Below are 19,995 nucleotides of genomic sequence, written 5' to 3'. Positions count from 1 at the left end.
TACAGCTTTCTACTGACTGTCAGTAGAAAGTGCAAACATTTGCATTTTTTAAATGTAATTATGCTCACTTATTATTTTTATCACATATATTTATCACATTTATTTGTTAGAAATGCCTTTGGTATACACCAACACTTAGGGATCCAGAATGGACAAAAAAATGTCAAATCAAGAGTTAGGAGGACTGAACCCAAGAGATCCTTTGCTGAGAAGAGAATCATCAACCTTGTCAATTGTTAAAGAACCTGAAACCTGAAAGAAAGAGAAATTCTTGAAGACCAACTAGTGAGAAAAAGGTTCTCCATTAAGGAAGCTACAGGGGTGGGCGATCATGGCTGAAGCAGTCACCTGGAAATATTGCTGATCTTAAAGGAGAATTCAACCCTTAACTTAAAAAAACCCTACCTCCCTACCCTACATAGACCCCCCAGTCTAGCTGCCAAACCTGGGAAATGCCCCTAACGTTTTACTTACCCCTCGGTGTAGATTTTCCAATAGTGTCACCATGGTAGCAATGATGTTTGTATTTTCTGGCCATACTTCTTACAGATGAATTTTATTTGCTAACCATTTTTCTATGTTTATTAAGTAGGCATGAGGATCCATCCTGGAGGACAGTTAGAATGAAATATGGGCTTTAAGAGTTACTGTAATATCTGGAAAGGTAACAATTGTGATAGTATACTGTATCGGTAATTTTACTATGCACTAAGTGGGATCGAACCAAATGTTGCTAACCTTAAAATATCTTCTGTAGGTAGAGACATCAGATAATTGTAACCAGTCTCTCCTCCCACTATGGACAGGGGAGATCCTGGTAATTTTGCTGCCTGAGACGACCTTCCTTTTGCTGCCCCCACCCCTCTCCACGGCACTCACCTCTTCAGTGCCCGAGGGGGTCGGGTGGTCCACGTTGCACCGGAGTGGTCGGTGGTGGTCCACGTCGCTAGTGCAGAGAACGTGATTGCGCTCTCTGCACTAGAAGAGCTGAATTTCCGGGTTAATAAGCGGAAATTTGGCTCTTAATTACCAGGAGAGCCATTTTTGCTGCCCCTGGCAAACAGGAGGTGCTGCCGCCTGAGGCGAGTGCCTCAACTCGCCTCATTGGTGGAGCGCCCCTGACTATGGAGAAGTCTAGGTACTGTAAGCAGCTAAATGCTACTGTGAAAATTTAATGCAGAAGATTATGAGATTGAGGGCATTTGATGGACCCAGTGTTGGCAGTAGTTTTACCCATGTATATCCATCCTCGCCACTACTGGAAATACCACTTAAAAGAATAGTAACATCAAAAAATGAAAGTGTTTTAAAGTAATGAAAATATCATGTAGTGTTGCTCTGCACTGGTAAAACTGGTCTGTTTGCTTCAGAAACACTACTATAGTTCATATAAACAAGCAGCTGTGTAGCAATGGCGGAAATTGAAAAAAGGCTATATGGCACAGGATAAATAGGGAAATTATGTTCTACAGAGCTTTTCTCCCCATTGCGACATATCAGCTTATTTATATAAACAATTGTAGTGTTTCTAAAGCAAACACAGCAGGTTTACCAGTGCAGGGCAACACTGCATTATATTTTTATTACTTTAAAACAATTAAATTTTTTGATGTTACTGGTCCTTTAAATTATGGCAACAGCATTATTTCTTTATAACCACTAGAGGTGCTACTGCCACACCATACACAAGTTATATTAAAGCTCACTATTACAGATAAATGTATAAATGTGAATGGTAAGGCTACACACACACACACACACAAGTTTTATAGTGTGCTTGTAAAATTCAGTTAAGCCCTTTCAATGTGTTCCTTATTTTATCCATGTATTTACTCAATCTTAAATTATTATAAATGATATTATATTCCAATAAAAATGTAAATTAACATTTTGATTGTAAGCTTTTGCATCCAAAGTGTTTGTTACCTAATGTCTCAGTATTTTTGTATGTATATTGTGTACCCTTATGCACATCTCTGCAGAAGATGTTGGCACATAATTTATTAATAATAATAACATGTATTACATGTAATATTACCTTGTATTACAAAAAAGCTTTAAAAAAAATCACTTTTATTCTGCAGAAAGCACATGGATTTTCTAACACCCCCAAGGAATGTTTAGTGCTTCTCTCTGATTTATAATGGATTATTAGACAAAAGCTAAGAAGTAAATATGCAAATTGCCATTAGCCCATTGAGAAGAGACACCTGCACCTTAAATGGGGTTAAAGTAGGAGGTATCCACCACTGTGTATTTTATGCACTTGGCTTGCTGTCCCAATTACTTTGATTTTACATTAGCCCAAGATGGTCTGCAAAGGAACAGAAATGTAATTTGCTAAACAGTGTATTTAAACCAAGACAGCATTGCAAGCAGCCTGCTTCAGTGCTGCCTATTGTCCTACAGAGGGCAGAGGTATATCATTAATTACCACTTGCTCCCTGCAACAGACATGACGCTTAACGACTTTAGACCTGGTCTCTTCAAAGAGAAAGAAAGGGTAGGAACTGAAAAATTATGACGTACAGCCACAGGGCATGGTGTAATGCAGGGTTGTGCATAGGTAAGTATTATGGCCTCCTAATAAAGCAGGCTGATTAATCAGGATCTTACAGCAAGGTGGATTATTAATTATGTGCAAATTAACGTGCATTCCATGTTTCATTGTTGCTATAATTATTAATAGTAGTAATAATAATATCTCCAAGAATACACACTGCAATGTTATTTGTACACAATTCCTGTGTGCACTTTTAAAAGATTGCTTTGCAATCAATATTTGCAAGCAATGCCCACAAATATTTTTTGTTTGTACAGCACAGTGGGTGGCTTTGACAATTACTGATTTATGTGTGTAAATACATTTTCATGAGCTCCACAATTGTTTGTGTTCCCTTTTTTATCATAACCTGTGCGTATTATGGTGGAAGACTGATTGTCAGAGTTGGACAGCAGTGCTGTATTTTGGTCCAATGCCACCCTTGGCACAGAACCTAAGGACAACCCTCCGCACATCAGGCAACTACACTTGCACTAGTAATGTCACATTTGTGCCTGTGACGTTACTTTGCACACGTGTGACCCAGGCATCCCTTCTCCTAGCCCTGCCATCATATTTAGATGGTATGGTCTGGTGAAGGATGGAAAAATTATTTTTCTTATAAAAATTTAATTTTTATATAGGCACTTGAGGGCCACCCTATTAAAGCTGCTACTCTAATCCCTTGGGTGCCTATATATAAATACAGCCCTGCTGGACAGTAGGTATGTCGGTGTATATACTGAAATACTGTAGTTAGTATTCTAAAAAGGTGCATGCCGATGACTGAATGTCTGGGTGCTAGGAACATGGGAATTTTTATAACAAACAACATCCAGCACTCGCATGTCTTAGTGTAAAAAACAAAACAAAAAAAATATAGGTTATATATGAGGGTTCCATGACCATACAACAGCATTAGACTAATGTATATATATATCTAAGGTCCCCATGTGGGAACGAAATGTCGGATAAAGATGTATATTCGTGTGAATTAAATTAACATATATTCACAATACAACAGTGAGTGCTGATCCTCTGTTCATATATCACAATATTTGATCGTGCACCACTGGTTTCATTGGTCTGAGTGGGGGTACTGTGGGAAATATATATATGAGATATAGAAATGCAAAAAAACAGCACCATACTTCAATATTAATTACCCCGGGACACGGTAAAACTAAACACATAAAAAATATAGAAGACCAGCACTAATCTTTTGTATTAGCGCATGCACAAAAAACTATGTTTTGGTCCCAATTGGGGCCTTTATCAATAATAATTATATATATATATATATATATATATATATATATATATATATATATATATATATATATATATATATTTATTTATATATAGACACATACAAGAGTCCTCTGCACTCAACCCATTATCAATATATTTAAGACAGAGACATTTTGTGCATACTGCTACTGAAAAATGCCTTACCCTTTAAACAAAACAGGGATTGTTTGTCCATATATTGCAATATATTTAAGCTGACCAACTACGTCAAAGTCATGCCATATCTGGCCAGTCCTATGCTCAATTTTCATCTGATTCATTAAGAATTCTTTTGCTTCATTATACATTTTACAAAAGGGGCTAGTTTTACCTGCAACTTGCTAATTTCAAAATAAAACTCCCAAACTTGGCTGCCCTTATATTAGACACCAGTGGGATCACCTTACTATAGCTGGGAAGGGTGGGAGCTACTACAATATGGAGCTGGTCACTGCTCCTGTATAACTATACCTTTCCCTTGTTATATATATATATATATATATATATATATATATATATATATATATATATATATATATATATATATATATATATATATATATATATATATATAGACAAATACAAAATTCCTCTGCACTCAACCCATTATCAATATATTTAAGACAGCGACATTTTGTGCATACTGCTACTGAAAAATGCCTTACCCTTTAAACAAAACAGGGATTGTTTGTCCATATATTGCAATATATTTAAGCTGGCCAACTACGTCAAAGTCATCCCATATCTGGCCAGTCCTATGCTCAATTTTCATCTGATTCATTAAGAATTCTATGGTTTAATTATACATTTTATAAAAGGGACGAATACGTTTTACCTGCAACTTACTAGCTGCTTTCAAAGTAAAACTCCCAAACTTGGCTGCCCTTTTATTAGACACTAGTGGGATCACCTGACTATAGTTGGAGGGGGTCACACCCTCATTGCACCCCCGACTAATGATTTTAAAAACTAGTGGTGAGCACAACTTTCCCCTGTTACATATATATATATATATATATATATATATATATATATATATTTATATATATATATATATATATATATATATATATATATATATATATATATATATATATATATATACTGTAAATAAACAAGGGTCATCTGTGTTAATGACAATTCTTGAGTGATGGTCATGTGCTTGACTATACATACATGTTAATAGTAGAACATGGTAAAACAGGCCACCTTCAACAAATGTCCACGTGATTAACCATTCTCGGGCCAGTAAACACACAGGATTGCATAGATCAAAGAAAAACACAGATCCCTAGAATTTAGATTATCAAAACAATGGTACGTTTATGTTGGAACCATGGATTCTATAGCAAGTGGCACTAAAAGGGTTAAAGTGATACAGTAATATTACTGTATCACTTTATTTATTAGCAAAGATCAAAAAATTGTACTGAACAGTTTCTGGGTCTTTTATAATAAAAAAAAAATCAAGTGACATTTCTGTCACATTAACAGGTTTATACACTTTATGGTTTTCCTGCGTGATATGCTACAATGCACAGTTAAAGCTAGTTTCAAATGTGCAGATATTATAATACTAAACCATAATAAAATATGTTCTACATTACAAGGACAAATGTACGTTTAATTTGAAAAATGCTGTACTCTACAGACAAGTGTTGCAGTTGCATTGCTAAAAAATGACTATACCCAAGTTTTTTTTTTACTGATAAGCAATTTAAAGTCCTGCCATTAAAAGAGGCTTCTTTAGTCATGTAAGTACGGTAATTCATTATCTGTTGGAAATCCCAAACTGTTATGATTGCTCTTGGCGCTATGCTAGTTAAACTAGAGCTTGATCAAGCCCAGCAACTCACTCCCTTCTGCCTGCATTTCAGCTGTCAGATTGATCAGTGGACTTGCTGCGGCTTTCCCATGTCTGCCTTTCCTTCTGCCTATATACAATGTGCCAGCCAAACCCAAGCTAATCTCCTGACAACCAGTCAGCCTTCTCTAACATCTACACCACAAGGTTTATTTAGAGGTGTCCATGCAAATGCAGCTGTCTTGTTTCTGCTTTGCATGAGAATAAATAGTACAAAGGCCAAAAAAAAGAATGAATGAGTAAGGTCATAAAATGGCATATAACAAAGAGCAGCAGATATCTTCATTATGTATCTTGCTTGTATGCTGGATTTTTTTTCATATAATGTAGTCTGAACTGTAAAGGTGTGAGTCTCAGCTCTAAGGCTTTAGTCTAGGGAAGGCAGCAGTTCTGTGGCAGCCACAACACTTCTATAAATAATCACTGCTAAACAGGACTGGACTAGTATAAGCCCTGCCATTCCTAGTACACAGAGGCCCAAACAGCCCCCAACAGCCTATTTAATAGTCACTTTCTATGGCGTCTTACAGCAGCCCCTCTGGCATTGGCCTGAACCCACAGATTGCTAGTCCGGGCCTGCTGCTAAATTACAATTTAAACTATAAACCTACTGAATTTTTACTGCTGTACGGAAACTACCAGAATCCGAAAGATGTTACACAACTGATAAATGTATCACTGTTAAATTGCAAACCTGTGCAAATAATATTCATTGTAAATGTTCTATTCACCAAGTTTATAATGAGATTTAAAACAGGACATGGCATTTCAAGTACACTGAGGCCCAAACATCTACCCCCACAGGCCCAATAAATAGTGACTGTTTATGGCATCTTACAGCAGTCCATTTGGCATCTGCAAGATTTTACAGATTGCCAGTTTGGGCCTGTTCCTCACCACTGGGGAGGTTCATTTTCTCACCCTTACAGAGTGTACACAGAAGGCCTATGAATACATCACCATACTCATCATTCCAGAGATAATATTCATCAGCCTGCATTATTTTAGCAATGTTTGAAACTGCTTAATCCTTCATTCATACCACCCTATTCACCAACATACTGAGCAAAAATCCATCCATGTACTCCATTCACTTTACCACTGCTGAATGCAAAAATCCCTACATGTGCCGCATTCTATTCACCAGACTGCAAAATCAAGTCCTTTATTATTCACTATCCTCCTCAGACTTCAGCAGTACAGAATGCAAGAAATCTCACAACCAGTGCTAAAAGTACAGTCTGAACAAAAATCCCTCCTCTGCAACATCCTACTCATTGGTACATCTTGTAAAGAAAATGCGGTACAAATACAGACAATGCAAAAATCCCTCTAGGTGGGTCCTCCATGTACATTCTTCAAGTACAGGGCCCTAAGATATTTTATAACAACTTTTTATTTTTTGGACACACTTACTGCAACAGGGACTAACTCATATCATTTAATTGAACAACCCCCTAATATCGTTCATCTGAACGAATATTCTTTAATGTATTTAGAGATTCTTTAATATTCAGAGATCAATCCTAGAATTATTTTATATGGAAAAAGCAGGCACTGCAGCATTCTCAAAAATACATTTGTAAAAATATATTTCCTTGTCTATACAGTCTATACTGTAAATATACAAATATATACACAGTATATATACACTATATAAATATATATATTTTTTAGATACATGTTTTATATACAGTATGGGCATGAAAACACACTCACAATGGATATACTACAATGGGCTCTAAATGGAATAATATTTTATAGTTTATACTGATATTTGTTACATGTTTAATTCAAATTCTGTTTATGCAAACTAATGTGCCAATGGACATTAATAAATGTTTTTTACTGTTAAAAAAAATCAGAAAATGACAGAAAATTGCTGTGACCAGGATCTCTTCTTAAGAGAATTAAATTAGACATATTCATTTATGATCCGAAAAAAAAAAAAAAAATCTTTTACACAACACTGAAAGGAAAAGAAATAAAAATATAATAAAAAACAAACTATCTAAACATCAGAATTTTCTATTTTATTAAAAATTCACAAATTTATCAACATGTTTTTCCTTTCATACAGTGAATGGTCTAATATGCACTGGAGGTCACACAAGCTTAGGATTCATTAGAACAATAAAAGACGTATGACAAATTTCATATATAAAGGGGGGAAAAAAGCAGCTCTAGGCTGCATATTTAATCATAAAATTTAAATATTTTGGATTTTATTTCTTTACAGACACAAAAATAAAACCTGTTTGGGTCTATGTAAATCTTTAACAAGTCAATGAATGTTCGACAGGACTAAAAAGTATAGCAAACATTTGCAACTGTGTAACACGCTTGGAACAATCGCTATGGTATTCAGTACTAATGCACCTTAAGAGTATTTTGTGCTATTATAGTTATATTTGGCACCTCATATTTTTTTCTTCAGTTCATCACTGCCTTCTGTAAACAACACTTTTACAAACTAGCACATTGTACCAAAAAACAGCCTTGCCCAATCTGTCCAGTTACAACTACAGAAAACCAAACTGAGAAGAAGAAGAATGAATCATTTGGTTAATTGCTCAAAATGTTTTGCCTATTTTTGAACAAAGAGGTTTCTAAAACAGGATTATTACTAAAACATTAGGCTCCTGAATTTGATGTTAGACGTAAACAGTTGACTGCTTATAGTTCCATAGTCATTTTATTTCATTGTTAGTGAAGGTAGAATCTATTTTTTCTTTGTTTCAAGTCAGTCTCCCTCCAGGTCTTCCAACAGACCTTCATAATGAGGATTTTTTTTGTGTGAGTAGCTTTGTGAAGGTAGAATAGTTGATGCTGAGGGGTTTAGATTGTTGTATTTTGTTATTTTGGCAAATGTTGTGTCGCACCTGATACTCAGGTACGTGTCTGAAGCTAAAACAGTCTTGCTACAGTACATTTCTCTAACGGAGAGAAAGCTCAACATTCTAGACAGATTCAACTTTCTAGACAATCCTTGATAACGTATTTTATTTCTACTAAGTTTTTCAAGATTATCACTTGCACTTGGGTGTACTCTGTGTACAATGAAAGCAGATTAATATTGTGTCCTGTGTGCCACCTAACAGGTTATTCTTTTCCATCCCCTAGCATGACAAGACTCTACTGTACAGAGTCACCAGTTTGATTTTTCTGTCATCTTAGAAAATATTTTTCTTTGAATCCATATTATGGCATATTCTTGCAAATTATTTTTCCATCCAAAACTGTACACATCTTTAGGACAGAATAGAATTTTATTTACCAGTTCTGTACACCATAGGAAACCTTGACATGGTAGCCCATTGCACCCAGTCCTTTCTGATTTTTTGTTCTGTTTTTGTCCATCTTAGGCTACCACACTGCAGTTTCATTCATTTCTGGTGGGTGTGACAAATGGTTGACATAACCTGCTCCTCCATTGACCGATAGAGAAGAAAAGGGGGGACTTTGTCCAAAAACTTCTGCAGACATAGAGTGCATGGAACCTGGTAAATTGGGCTCTGGGCTTGGAGAGTCTCCTGGTGGGTGGGACATTATGTCAGTAAATCGCTGAGCGTCACTAGATGGGTGGTGTCCAGGGATTGGGTGATCCATTGCACCAAGTGGCGTTCCTGCAGGCCCAGAAGAAGGTACAAATGGCAAATCTACAGGAGTCTGAGCTTGAGATGATGGGGGTCCTTGTGGGAAAAAGTCATAGTTGCTGCCAGGACCATAATACTCACTCTGATAATCTGAAAAGACAATGAATCATGCTTGTGAAATGATGTTACAAGTTTCTAAAATAAAGTATATACTCAATCTGTTTTTATTATCCAAAAATAAAAACTGTCATAGCTGGGCAAATGATTTAGCCTAAAGCCCTCTAAGGGTATATTTGGGGGGGGGGCTTGCTACTGAAATAAAAGATAAATAAAAAACACTTAGTAGAAAGTATTTATTTCCCATTTTATCCTAAACTGTCCTAAAACTATAGTTCTCCTTTAATGCAAAAATAAATGGACAATGCTTAAGCTTTCACAAGCATATTCAACTTCCCAATGACATATTTATGCACAAGATGAAGCTCCCAGCACATTGCAGATATGGTGCAAGTCAATGTAGCTTTTCTCTTCCTAATTAGATTTCATATTTACTAAAGTACACATCACAAATGTAGCTGTATAATATGAAGGCTTAAATTTGTATCACACTTCTGAAAACATGCATATATGAGATACAATGGAAGAATGACTAGAGCACACATAGGAAAAGTCTGTTTACAGCTAATTAGATACACCCCAATATTTGTGAGTGGATGGAAAAAAAGAGTTATATGAATTTGAATTTAACAAGCCTAGCATTTCAATATATGTTATACAGTTACAAAATAAAAATGCTGTATATTTTGGTTAAAAGCAGAAAAGGGGAGTCAAAAATGACTTCCCGTTCATGTCTCTCCTTAAAAAGGGTGCATAGGCCTCATAAATCAGAGCTTTAGAAGGCTTTAGGTGGAATGTTATGTTCACTGTTAGAAATGCAGCTGTACCGCCACAGGGAAACCTAGTGTTCCATATCTACCAAAGGCCCAGTTTAGTTATATATTAACTGGTGCTTCTAGCATGGGAACACAAGGGCGTATAGGTACTGTGCTTTCTGGGCATGTGAAGATCAACTTAAGCTGATTTGATACCCAGCAAAGACGTCTGGATAATACAGTGAATATGGAAATAGAATATGATCCTTGGAACAAAAATAACACAGATTAAAATCATTGGGATTTAAACAACGGCCAAGGACACACTTGTGAAACCCCAGCCATTCTTATATGTAAACAAACATGATTCCAGCTGTAATTCAACTGCTATATTTAAAGCTCCCTATGCATGTTTATTTCACAGTACACTTGGACTTGCTGTTTTTGAGAGTAATGGTTCATAAATATGCATGGGGAGGTTACCAGATTTGCTAATCTTTGTACCTAGAGGCAGGGGAGAAAGGCCTTGTGCCTATATATATGTTACACAAGTACAAAACAGCAGTTCTGACCAATGTACTAAAGCATCAGCCACTAACATTGCAAATTGTGTGCAAATTCAGCAAAAACTTGTACAAGTGGTCGCAAGGTTGACTCATGTGAATGCAATACTCAGTGAAATTCCTTTCTTTTAGTGGTGTTTTTTTTAAACATTTTTTTTGGATATTTTAGCCAGAATTTATAAACATTTACACATATTAAAAGATTTTAAAAGAACAGTATCACCAAAAAATGAAAGTGTTTAAAGGAAAGAATATAATTTACTGTTGTACACTTTCATTTTTGGTGTTACTGTTCCTTTAAACTAATCACCTAATTGGGTATACTATTAGCATGTGATTAAATATTATAACTATGATTGAGTTAAAGTATCTTTCTTGATTTTTGTTGGTTTAATCAGCAACTAAACTTTTGTTATTATCATATGACTTATTTTTAATGTTTCCAGTTTAAAAAAAATGTATGCAATCAAATGGGATCTGAAAGCAGTATTTTGTAAAATCCCCTTTTGGTCTCTGCTTTATACCCTTGAAACAATGTAGCAGAAATCAGTACTCCATTAATCAGCAGGCTTCTGCTACATTGTTTAAGGAGTCAGACACAGCAGTGCAAAGAAAATAAACACACAAACTGATATTGCCTTCAGCAGAAATTACATTTTCAAATAATTGTGAAAGAATTCGATATTTGAACTAGGGATGCACCGAATCCACTATATTGGATTCGGCCGAACCCCAAGTCCTTTGCTAAAGTTTCGAATGAATACCGAACCGAATCCAAATCCTAATTTGCATATGCAAATTAGGGGTGGGAAGGGGAAAACATTTTTTACTTCCTTGTTTTGTGACAAAAAGTCACACAATTTCCCTCCCCATCCCTTATTTGCATATGTAAATTAGGATTCAGATTTGGTTCGACCAAATCCGAATCCTGCTGAAAAAGCCTGAATCCTGTCCGATCCCTGATTTGAATTAATGTATACTAGAAAGTGCTTTGAATGATATTTTCTTTATTATTAAAAAAATGAATCTATGGATGGAAATGTATTTTAACTTAACTGCCAATGATATTTGTGTTAATACCAAATTAAAAGAAAGCCCTTCTGTAAATACCCTGAATTGTTGGGGAATGTGCATGAGGGTCAATCAATCAATTTTCATTTGCAGCAGTCAGTTGTCCTTTGCTCACTGTAACTGTTGTTTGCTCCCAGCTATAAGGGTTAATCGGTAGAGAGCCTTAGCACTGACACTCTGCTCTAAATTGGAAGACTATTCTGGAGCATTGGGTATGTACAGTCCGTGCAGGGAAATTTTATATCAACAATGGAGAAAATGAAATTAAAAAAAAAAAGAATCCAGCAGTAATAATGAAAAATGTTGTTAAATTTTATAAATTTTTTATCAATTTTTTCTAATAAGTAAACCACATATAAGTGAAGGGCCGCTGCTTATGTCTGCATATAATTATATATATGGTGTCCCATTGAACTGGCTAAAATACCGGTGGCTGGAGAGATTACTTGCATTAGAACGTTTTCCTCCATAGCATAGATCGTAATCCAGAATCCTTTTTCTTCTGGTTACTAAAAATCATCCCCCCCCCTTGGTTTTGTATACTTAAAGGGACAGATTTATGAAAATGTGAGCAATAAAGTAAGTAAGTGGCATCAAGCCCGGGTGCAGGCCATGCAGCCAGGCCCCCCACCCCCTCTGGAAGCGATCTTTTGTGCAGATATGCGGGCACGCAAACCGCCAGCGGGCCCTGAGGAGGTGCAGGCCCTGGTGCAATCGCATCCCAGTTCCCCTGGTAGTTCTGCCACTGAATGAGAGTTTAATAAATAAAAACTCACTTGCATTCTATTCATTCCTATGGGATTGTTGGTTATTTATCAAATAGTGAGTTATAATTTTCACCCATTGATAAATATCCTTATAAAAATCCCATAGGAATGAATAGACAGGGTTGGATTGGGCCGGCAGGTCACAGAGAAAAAAGCCAGTGGGCCACCAGCTCTTGTGGACCCTGCAGGCCCAGATCCAGATTATAGGGGCCTGGGGCCCACCAGGCTGCAGTTTCAGGACCCCCTTCTGGACAAGACCCCCCCCCCATGCCCTGCTATGTGGTTTTGCCGCAACCTCCCTTATTTGTGCCAGTTGCAGCAAAACCACATAGCCCGTAGCAGGGGGGGTTTGTCCAGTGGGGCCCTGAAACTGTAGCCTGGTGGGCCCCAGGCCCCTCAGTCTGACTCTGTGAATAGAACATGGTTGAGTTTTTATTTATTTATTAAAATCTGAACTCACATTTTGATAAATCTGCCCCTCAATGTAAGAGGGCATAAGGTTAGGGTAAATGGCAGCAGCAGCAGATTGTTTCCATTTACCTCCATAGAAAGCGAAGGGCCCATTGGGGATGAGTTCTCCCGGTTCTAATCTGTCCACCAACGGTCTCATCCTTCGGGGGCTGCGGAAGAAGGCGTGTCTCCGGGCCCCCAGTGCGCTCAGCTGTTTCATTCTTCTCTCTTTGGATCGTCGGTTCTGGAACCAGACCTGCAAAAAAAATAACAGAAGGTTTGAGAAGTCTGCGGCACTTGCGCAATACTGCGTAACCGACTCTCTGTATAACTGAGCGCCACGGCGCTGGTTTCAGTGATTCCGGGAGACCGGGACTGTTTTTTTAAATTATTTTCTGCTGAGGGTAATAGGTGGCATATTGCTGGAGGGATGATGAAATTAGCTTGGGTACAACGTCAAGGATATGATGCAAAGGAGTGCCTGAATATTTCCCTCGTTGTTCTAATTGGCGCAGCGCTACTGCTTGTTTCCGATACATATTATTAGCAACAGCCCCATACTATATCGGATTTCGTTCTATGCGCAGTAATTAGATAATGCGTTCCTATTTATTTAGCGCTGCCTGCTTATTTGCATTCTCTTACAATTGTGCAGTTTTTGTTCTTTATATATTTTAATATAATATTTTCATATTTATTTTTTATAGTTTGCTTTCCCTTGTTTGTATTATGTTCCCTCCGATCTGTTAATCCATCATTATAGTATAGAGAGAGAGAGCAATAGAAATAATTTAAAAAGTTTACAAACTTGCTCGATTCTGGTATTTATGAAAAAAAAACAAACAGATTGTGCTATCTTTATAAAATATAATTCCAGATTTTAACAAACACGAACCTCTTTTTTTTTTGCTCATTTTCGCAACAGTTATTTTTCTTTATTAATTGCTAATTCCTATAAATAAAAACCTCCTTGTAACTGAAACCACAGTGAAGTATCTAAATATATTCCGTTTGAGTATAAATTCACGGTTTACATCGTTTCTTATTTTTTTCGCTAATGTTTTAAATGGCTTCATAATATGCCTTTTAATTGTCATATTTTTACTTTTAATTGAACACATTAATGTTCAAACTTGCAAATACTGGAAGACGCAATTCATCCCAATAGGCGAAATGCAACGCTGAGCGAGTTATGAAATAACACATAGAATGACTGAAATAAGATCATTTCAGACTTCAAGCCCTAACTGCCGTGCAAGAGGCAGTCTGATAGAAAATCATTGTATATTACGTCATAGCAAAATAATATTTATGACGCAAATTTATATTTAGAAAACTAGATGCTGGTGAAAAAAAGAACTGGACACAGTGCTTAAATAAGTGGATAAAGTAGTGTATGTAAAACGAATATACATGGTCCCTAGTATCACATATTAAAACATTTCGAGGTACTTAGCTTCACTCTTGCTTGTCTTTCTAGCTTTGGGTCAAGAATGATTGAGTTAATTCTTATTACCCTGACAAGATTACTCCTAATTACCCTCATACTGAGGCTGTTCCAATCTAACCTCGTCTTAATGATCTTTTAACCCTCCATTACCCCCAGCTCTGCGGGTTTATAAACCTTTTAATAATCCCACCTCATTGTCATTCTTATATTTCCATTAACCCCTCACATTTATGGTTATTAATTTCTAGTCCATTTGCAAGTTGATACCCCCCTCCAATCCTCTAAAACCATTAAATGAAGACATAGGAGGTGGATTGTGAAGGCAAATTTGTGCTGCATTTTGTCTCTTAGAATAATGATTACTTTTCACTGGTGTATACAAACCGCTGGGAACTTTCACAGGCAGCTGATCTCTGTCACTATCCAGTGCCATAGTCTGCAGGGACAGCCTGGGTCGGTAAGAATTCGTCATCTATGTATCTGTCTGTGCATCTGTCTGTGCGTGTGTGTATCTGTCTAGTCTAGAATGTTTGCTGAATTGCTGGAATTCTCGAATGCAATAATCTATCTATCGATAGATACATAGATAATCTCTATGTATCCATCATCTTCCAGAAGTCCCAAGAGCAGGATTCACAGTTCACAACCACCAGGCTGCAGGGATCTAGATTCCCAATGGCTAAGTTTCCAGAGGTGGTACATTTCTAAACAATCCCAGCCCAATCACAGTGATCAGTACCTGGATGACTCGCATGTTGAGACCAGTCTCCTGTGCCAGCTGCTCCCTTATGTGTCGGGTCGGTTTTGGTGTCGCTGCAAATGCTGCTTTTAGTGTCTCCAACTGTTTGGCTTTGATAGTGGTCCTAGGTCCCCTTCTTTTCGTCCCAAGGTTTTGGTCGTCGTTTTCATTAATCCCAGCCTCCTTATCAGAGACGTTGGCACTTTCAGAGTCTTTAGCGTCATCTTGCAAAGGGTCTTGAGATTCAGGAGACAAACTGGGGTCACTGCCTGTTACTGTTCCAAGGAAAAGAAAGACAAACCACATCAAATAGTGACCACAACCTACTGTAATAAAAGCCGAGCGAAAGTTGCATGAATTAAACTGTGATTTACTGATTTTGTCCAGAATAACGTCCTACAACAGTGGCGAAACGTTTAAAATAGAATGTCCTGCGTAACAGTTAACAAAACGTAATTTTTTGTCTTCAGATCTAGTATATTTCCCTGTAAATTCTTGTCCACTCATCCCCCTTTCACACTATGAACCGTCTCACCCTTTAACTCCCCTGACAATCCTGCTAAAGAAATAATTACCAATTACAAAAACCATTAGCAATCAAGGTGCTGCGTGGCCTGCTCTGAGGTCTGGTGATGGGCTTTACCTTGGGCTTTACCTGAGATAAGGCTATTTTCTTTGGCAGCGTTGCTGTTGTTTAAGTAATCTTCTTTGCAGACGAACTTGTTCTCGTCGATGATATAAAGTTCCTCTCCAGTGGAGAGCTGTTTGTTACACATCATGCAGGTGAAACAGTTCAAGTGGAACACTTTGCTCCTTGCCCTCCTGACTAGGTCACTGGGGGAGATCCCCTGGGCACAGCCCGCACACTTGGTACCAAAGCGCCTGCAGAGAGAGAGGAAAGAGTCACTGGTTAGGTCAGCACTGCACCCACATCACCCCCAGTTCAATCACCCAACGGGCATTTCTACTGAAGGGGAATAGAATAGAGTCTGGACATTTTACTGAACTGATTCATTGTATTGTGTTAGTTTTGCAAGCTGTTATACTATAACTTTGCATTGTCCTAGGCTGTCTTCCTTTCTTGCTGAATACAGATAATAATAATAATAATAATAATAAGTCTCAGTAGACATAATAACGAAATTATGTATATCTCCTCCCGTATCTGATGAACAATAACAAAATGACGACCAAAATGAAATTGAAATTATAGGTATCTCTAGCACCTTGCCCTATGTCTTGTATTCATCCCTCTCCGCTGACAAAAATAAATCACCAACGATTCTGAAACCTTTACAATGCTGTTTACATTTCTGCCCGTAGGAAGAATGGAGGACTGTTTAGTTCTTATTACAAAATAATACTCCATTTCAATTTAATGATACGACAACCTGCTCTTTTCATTTTAGAGACAAACAACTCTTCATTTTTTATCACTTTAAATAAGTGTACAATAGTGAAAAAACGATATATATATATATATATATATATATATAATTTTTTTTTTTGTTTGTTTTTTTTTCATTTTAATCTGAGCAGTGTGGGTCCCAGAAGATGAGGGTTGCTGTTATGTGTACCGCCGGATGCCTGTGTGTACAATTTAGATGTTGATTCTAGTCTGTCTGCGGTTTCCACCTCAAAGAAGCGTCCGATTCAAATCCAGTTATCACTCATTTACTAAAATGCACAAAGTTGCAGGCCGTCCTGGCCAAGCAATGATTCACTCGCAGGTTAATTTCAAAGTGTCGCTTCCTATCCAAAGGACTTCCAGAATACACAAACGGTTGCACGCCAGATGCCAGACAAATACACGTGTGTTTGTGCCTAACAAATAAGAGCACTGTGTGTATAATTGTCGGTGTGTGTTTAGCTACAAGCTGGTGAATACTTCCACTCCAGCCCAGCCACTAAAATCGAGTTACCCCGGTGCTTTCCTGACCCAGAAACAGGCACAGCAGTATAAGAGAGGAGGATTATTACCCGTGGTTATTTTATGTCTATTTCTCTTTTCCGCTCATAAACGCTTCCAAATATGATGAGATTTAGGGATCCCTCTATTCCTAGATAATGGATGACGCATTCTGATTTTCCAAGGCCACATCCATTTGATGGGATCAAAACAGATCAGCTCTTTATCTAAGCAAAAAACGCCGCTTTCATCCATCAAATTATCATTTTAACCCGTCGCTTGACCTCCAAAAAGACTGCCTCAGAAATACGTGGGAGACCCTATAATTAGCCGGGTATTTGGCTAGGGGAGAAGTGGCCTAATAAATACATAGCCGTGTACATCTGCTGGCCAAATGATCGTCCACCCCATCTCCAAGGACTCTTTATGACCACTTTGTCATCACTAAAATATTCAGACGTTCAGGCCTGGCAGGAGACTGTAGGCATATTACAGGGATTTGTAGCCCTCATAATTAAACGTTTCGGCAGCAGCGTGCGTGTGGCTGTTTGAAGTAACATGCAATTAATATTCTTGGGAAATAGTGGAAGTGTAAAAAATATATTTGTCAGCAATGGGTATAATCTGCTTTCAAAGTAAATGTATTGCAATTTTGCCCAGGAAATCAGCTGCAATGATATTATTTTCGTTTTGTGTTTTAAATAACTCTGTAGATATATATATAGCTAAACATTTTTATGTGTCTCCCCAAAATAAAAAAACTGCAGGGGTTTCACAAAGGGAAGTGCTGGTCCTGGGGTGATTCATTCCTAAATTGAATTATATATATACTACGTGTGTCCTTTTATTTATACACCTATGCGTCTATTTATCTAGCTTCAATTTATTTACACGTTATCCATCGAAGGCATAGCCTGGGCCAGGTTGGTAGCAGAAAATACTCTTGATACTAACATTAGTAACAATGGTAATAATACTACAATTTTCTGAACAGCATTATTAGTTTGGTTCCTGCTCTCCCAGAACTCTTGTATTTATGGTAGATTAAATCACCTGTTATGAGGACTCCCCCTGATTGATTGAATTGGCCCTGGTGTAGCTGTGCCCAGACCCTGGCATGAGGTGGCCCTGGCACTCACCTGAAGAAGTCGTTTTTACAGTAGAGCTTTCCCTCCCTGGAGAAGCATTTCTCGGTCAGGTTGCACTTACACTCACAGCACTGCACGCACTTCACATGCCAGGCCCTGTCCAACACATTCAACAAGAAACGGTCCAGAATGGGCCTTTCGCATCCAGCACAGTGAACCATTGTCTTTGGTTATTTGGGATTTTGGAGGAAGGGGGACGGGTTAGGAGGAGAGAAGGCAGACACTATGGTCCTGATGGAGATGCCCAAGCCACGTTAGCAGGAGGTAGGAGAGGAGAGAGATGATGTGGGCCGATCAGAGATGCTGTGAGGTAGCGCAGTCACTGCTGAAAGTGCATCTGTTTTCCTAGAGAAATGACAAGCCAAGACGATTTAGATTGCCCGGCATCACGACCGACCGGCTCCACACACACCTCGGGTTTGCCGATTTGGCTGCCAGTTCAGTTATTTTCCTTTTTCCGCTCCTTTTGGTATCCAGTGCGTGGTTGGAGGGGGCTGGTTCATTTGTCTTAATGTCAACTGAGGAAGTCCCCTAGCCCATGAACAACTTCTGGCCCTGGCTTTATTGTCCAAATCCCACTAGCAGTTCGATAAAAGAAGGAATCCTCCTGGAACATATGCAGTGCCAATGAAGAGAGCGAGAGCTTGGCCGTAGTGAAGGTTGGCACAGGAGCTGGCGATCCTACAGGTTTGCTCCACTCACTGGCTCTTCCCATCCGAACTGTCTCGCCTGGACTGCATGTTGTCAGCAGCAGTGGAGCAAGCCTTATGCACAGCGCCGTGACGTCACGGGCTGCCGCGACCAATCGGCGCCTCGCTGTCCTCTGTAAACCATTAAGCACCCCGGCAGGCTGGGATAGAAGCGAAAAGAACATTGTAGGGAATAGTGAAAGGGAACCATTGGCACGAGCTGTAGGTAATGGCACATTTTCGTTTTTTTATTTGCTAAGATATTGAATGTTTATTGGAGAGGTGGATCAGGATAATAATATCTCAAGTATGATAAGTGGGCAGCTTGCCTCCAGCTCCCAAACTGATGAGACAACTGGTAAGGAAATATCTCGGCGTATTTCTATGCATAGGAGAGAGTTTCTTTTTAAACACAGTATATATGGGTATAGGCAGCTTGTTCATTTTAATGAAAATATTTATGTCTCGGTGGAATTTGGTTTTGGTGGGTGTTCATCACGTGACATGACTAAAGTCCAACTTGTAAGAAGTGTTCTGTTCCACTGGCATTTTTACTTTTGTTCCACCAATGTTTTCTCCTTAGCATCTTAGGATAGTACACAGGTATGTGTATGCATGTGTGTGTTTATATATATATAAATATATATATATAGATATCTGCATTTTATAGTAATATGTGCCTAGTAAGTGGGGCATTTCTACACACACACACATATATATTTACTGGGTCAGCACGTTATTAGTTTAAATTTTGCCATTCTATAGCAGAAGATGCTAGCATTATGTTTCCGTGCTAATTTTAGTTTTTTTCTTAATTATATGTGGTTATTCTGACGAACCCTATAGGCCAGGACAAAAAAAAAGTTTTTCTTTCATTGTTTGGCTAAAGTTTTATGTTCTATCGCATTATATATAAGTGGGTGCGCCATGATTTTGCAAAAAAATTATTTCTTCCCCCCCCACCCCAAAATCTGTGCGTATTGGTGGCTGTAAATTTCCTTACCTGCTGGCACAATTAACAAATAAACATTTGCAAACAAACCAT

At 37.9% G+C, this 19,995-nt stretch overlaps 1 protein-coding gene across 3 annotated transcripts; it reads right to left on the bottom strand.

The window, feature by feature from the left end:
* Nucleotides 1-7,708: 7,708 nt before the first annotated feature.
* lhx1.S (LIM homeobox 1 S homeolog) lies at nucleotides 7,709-19,012 on the bottom strand. 3 transcript variants are annotated; one of them, XM_018249410.2, is made up of 5 exons: nucleotides 18,253-19,012; nucleotides 15,848-16,086; nucleotides 15,205-15,479; nucleotides 13,106-13,271; nucleotides 7,709-9,442 (listed from the first exon to the last, which is right to left on the bottom strand). In XM_018249410.2, exons 1-5 carry the CDS (start codon nucleotides 18,420-18,422, stop codon nucleotides 9,063-9,065), a joined length of 1,230 nt encoding a protein of 409 aa, XP_018104899.1. In that variant the 5' UTR covers nucleotides 18,423-19,012; the 3' UTR covers nucleotides 7,709-9,062. The 3 variants fall into 3 exon arrangements, with proteins under 3 accessions (XP_018104899.1, XP_018104900.1, XP_018104901.1); XM_018249411.2 differs by having other exon boundaries at nucleotides 15,860-16,086; XM_018249412.1 differs by lacking the exon at nucleotides 18,253-19,012 and adding an exon at nucleotides 16,431-16,588.
* Between the last annotated feature and the right edge of the window lie 983 nt (nucleotides 19,013-19,995).

This window comes from Xenopus laevis, chromosome 2S, assembly GCF_017654675.1.
Source record: "Xenopus laevis strain J_2021 chromosome 2S, Xenopus_laevis_v10.1, whole genome shotgun sequence".
Taxonomy (NCBI): domain Eukaryota; kingdom Metazoa; phylum Chordata; class Amphibia; order Anura; family Pipidae; genus Xenopus; species Xenopus laevis.
This window is presented reverse-complemented; position numbering and strand designations above follow the sequence as displayed.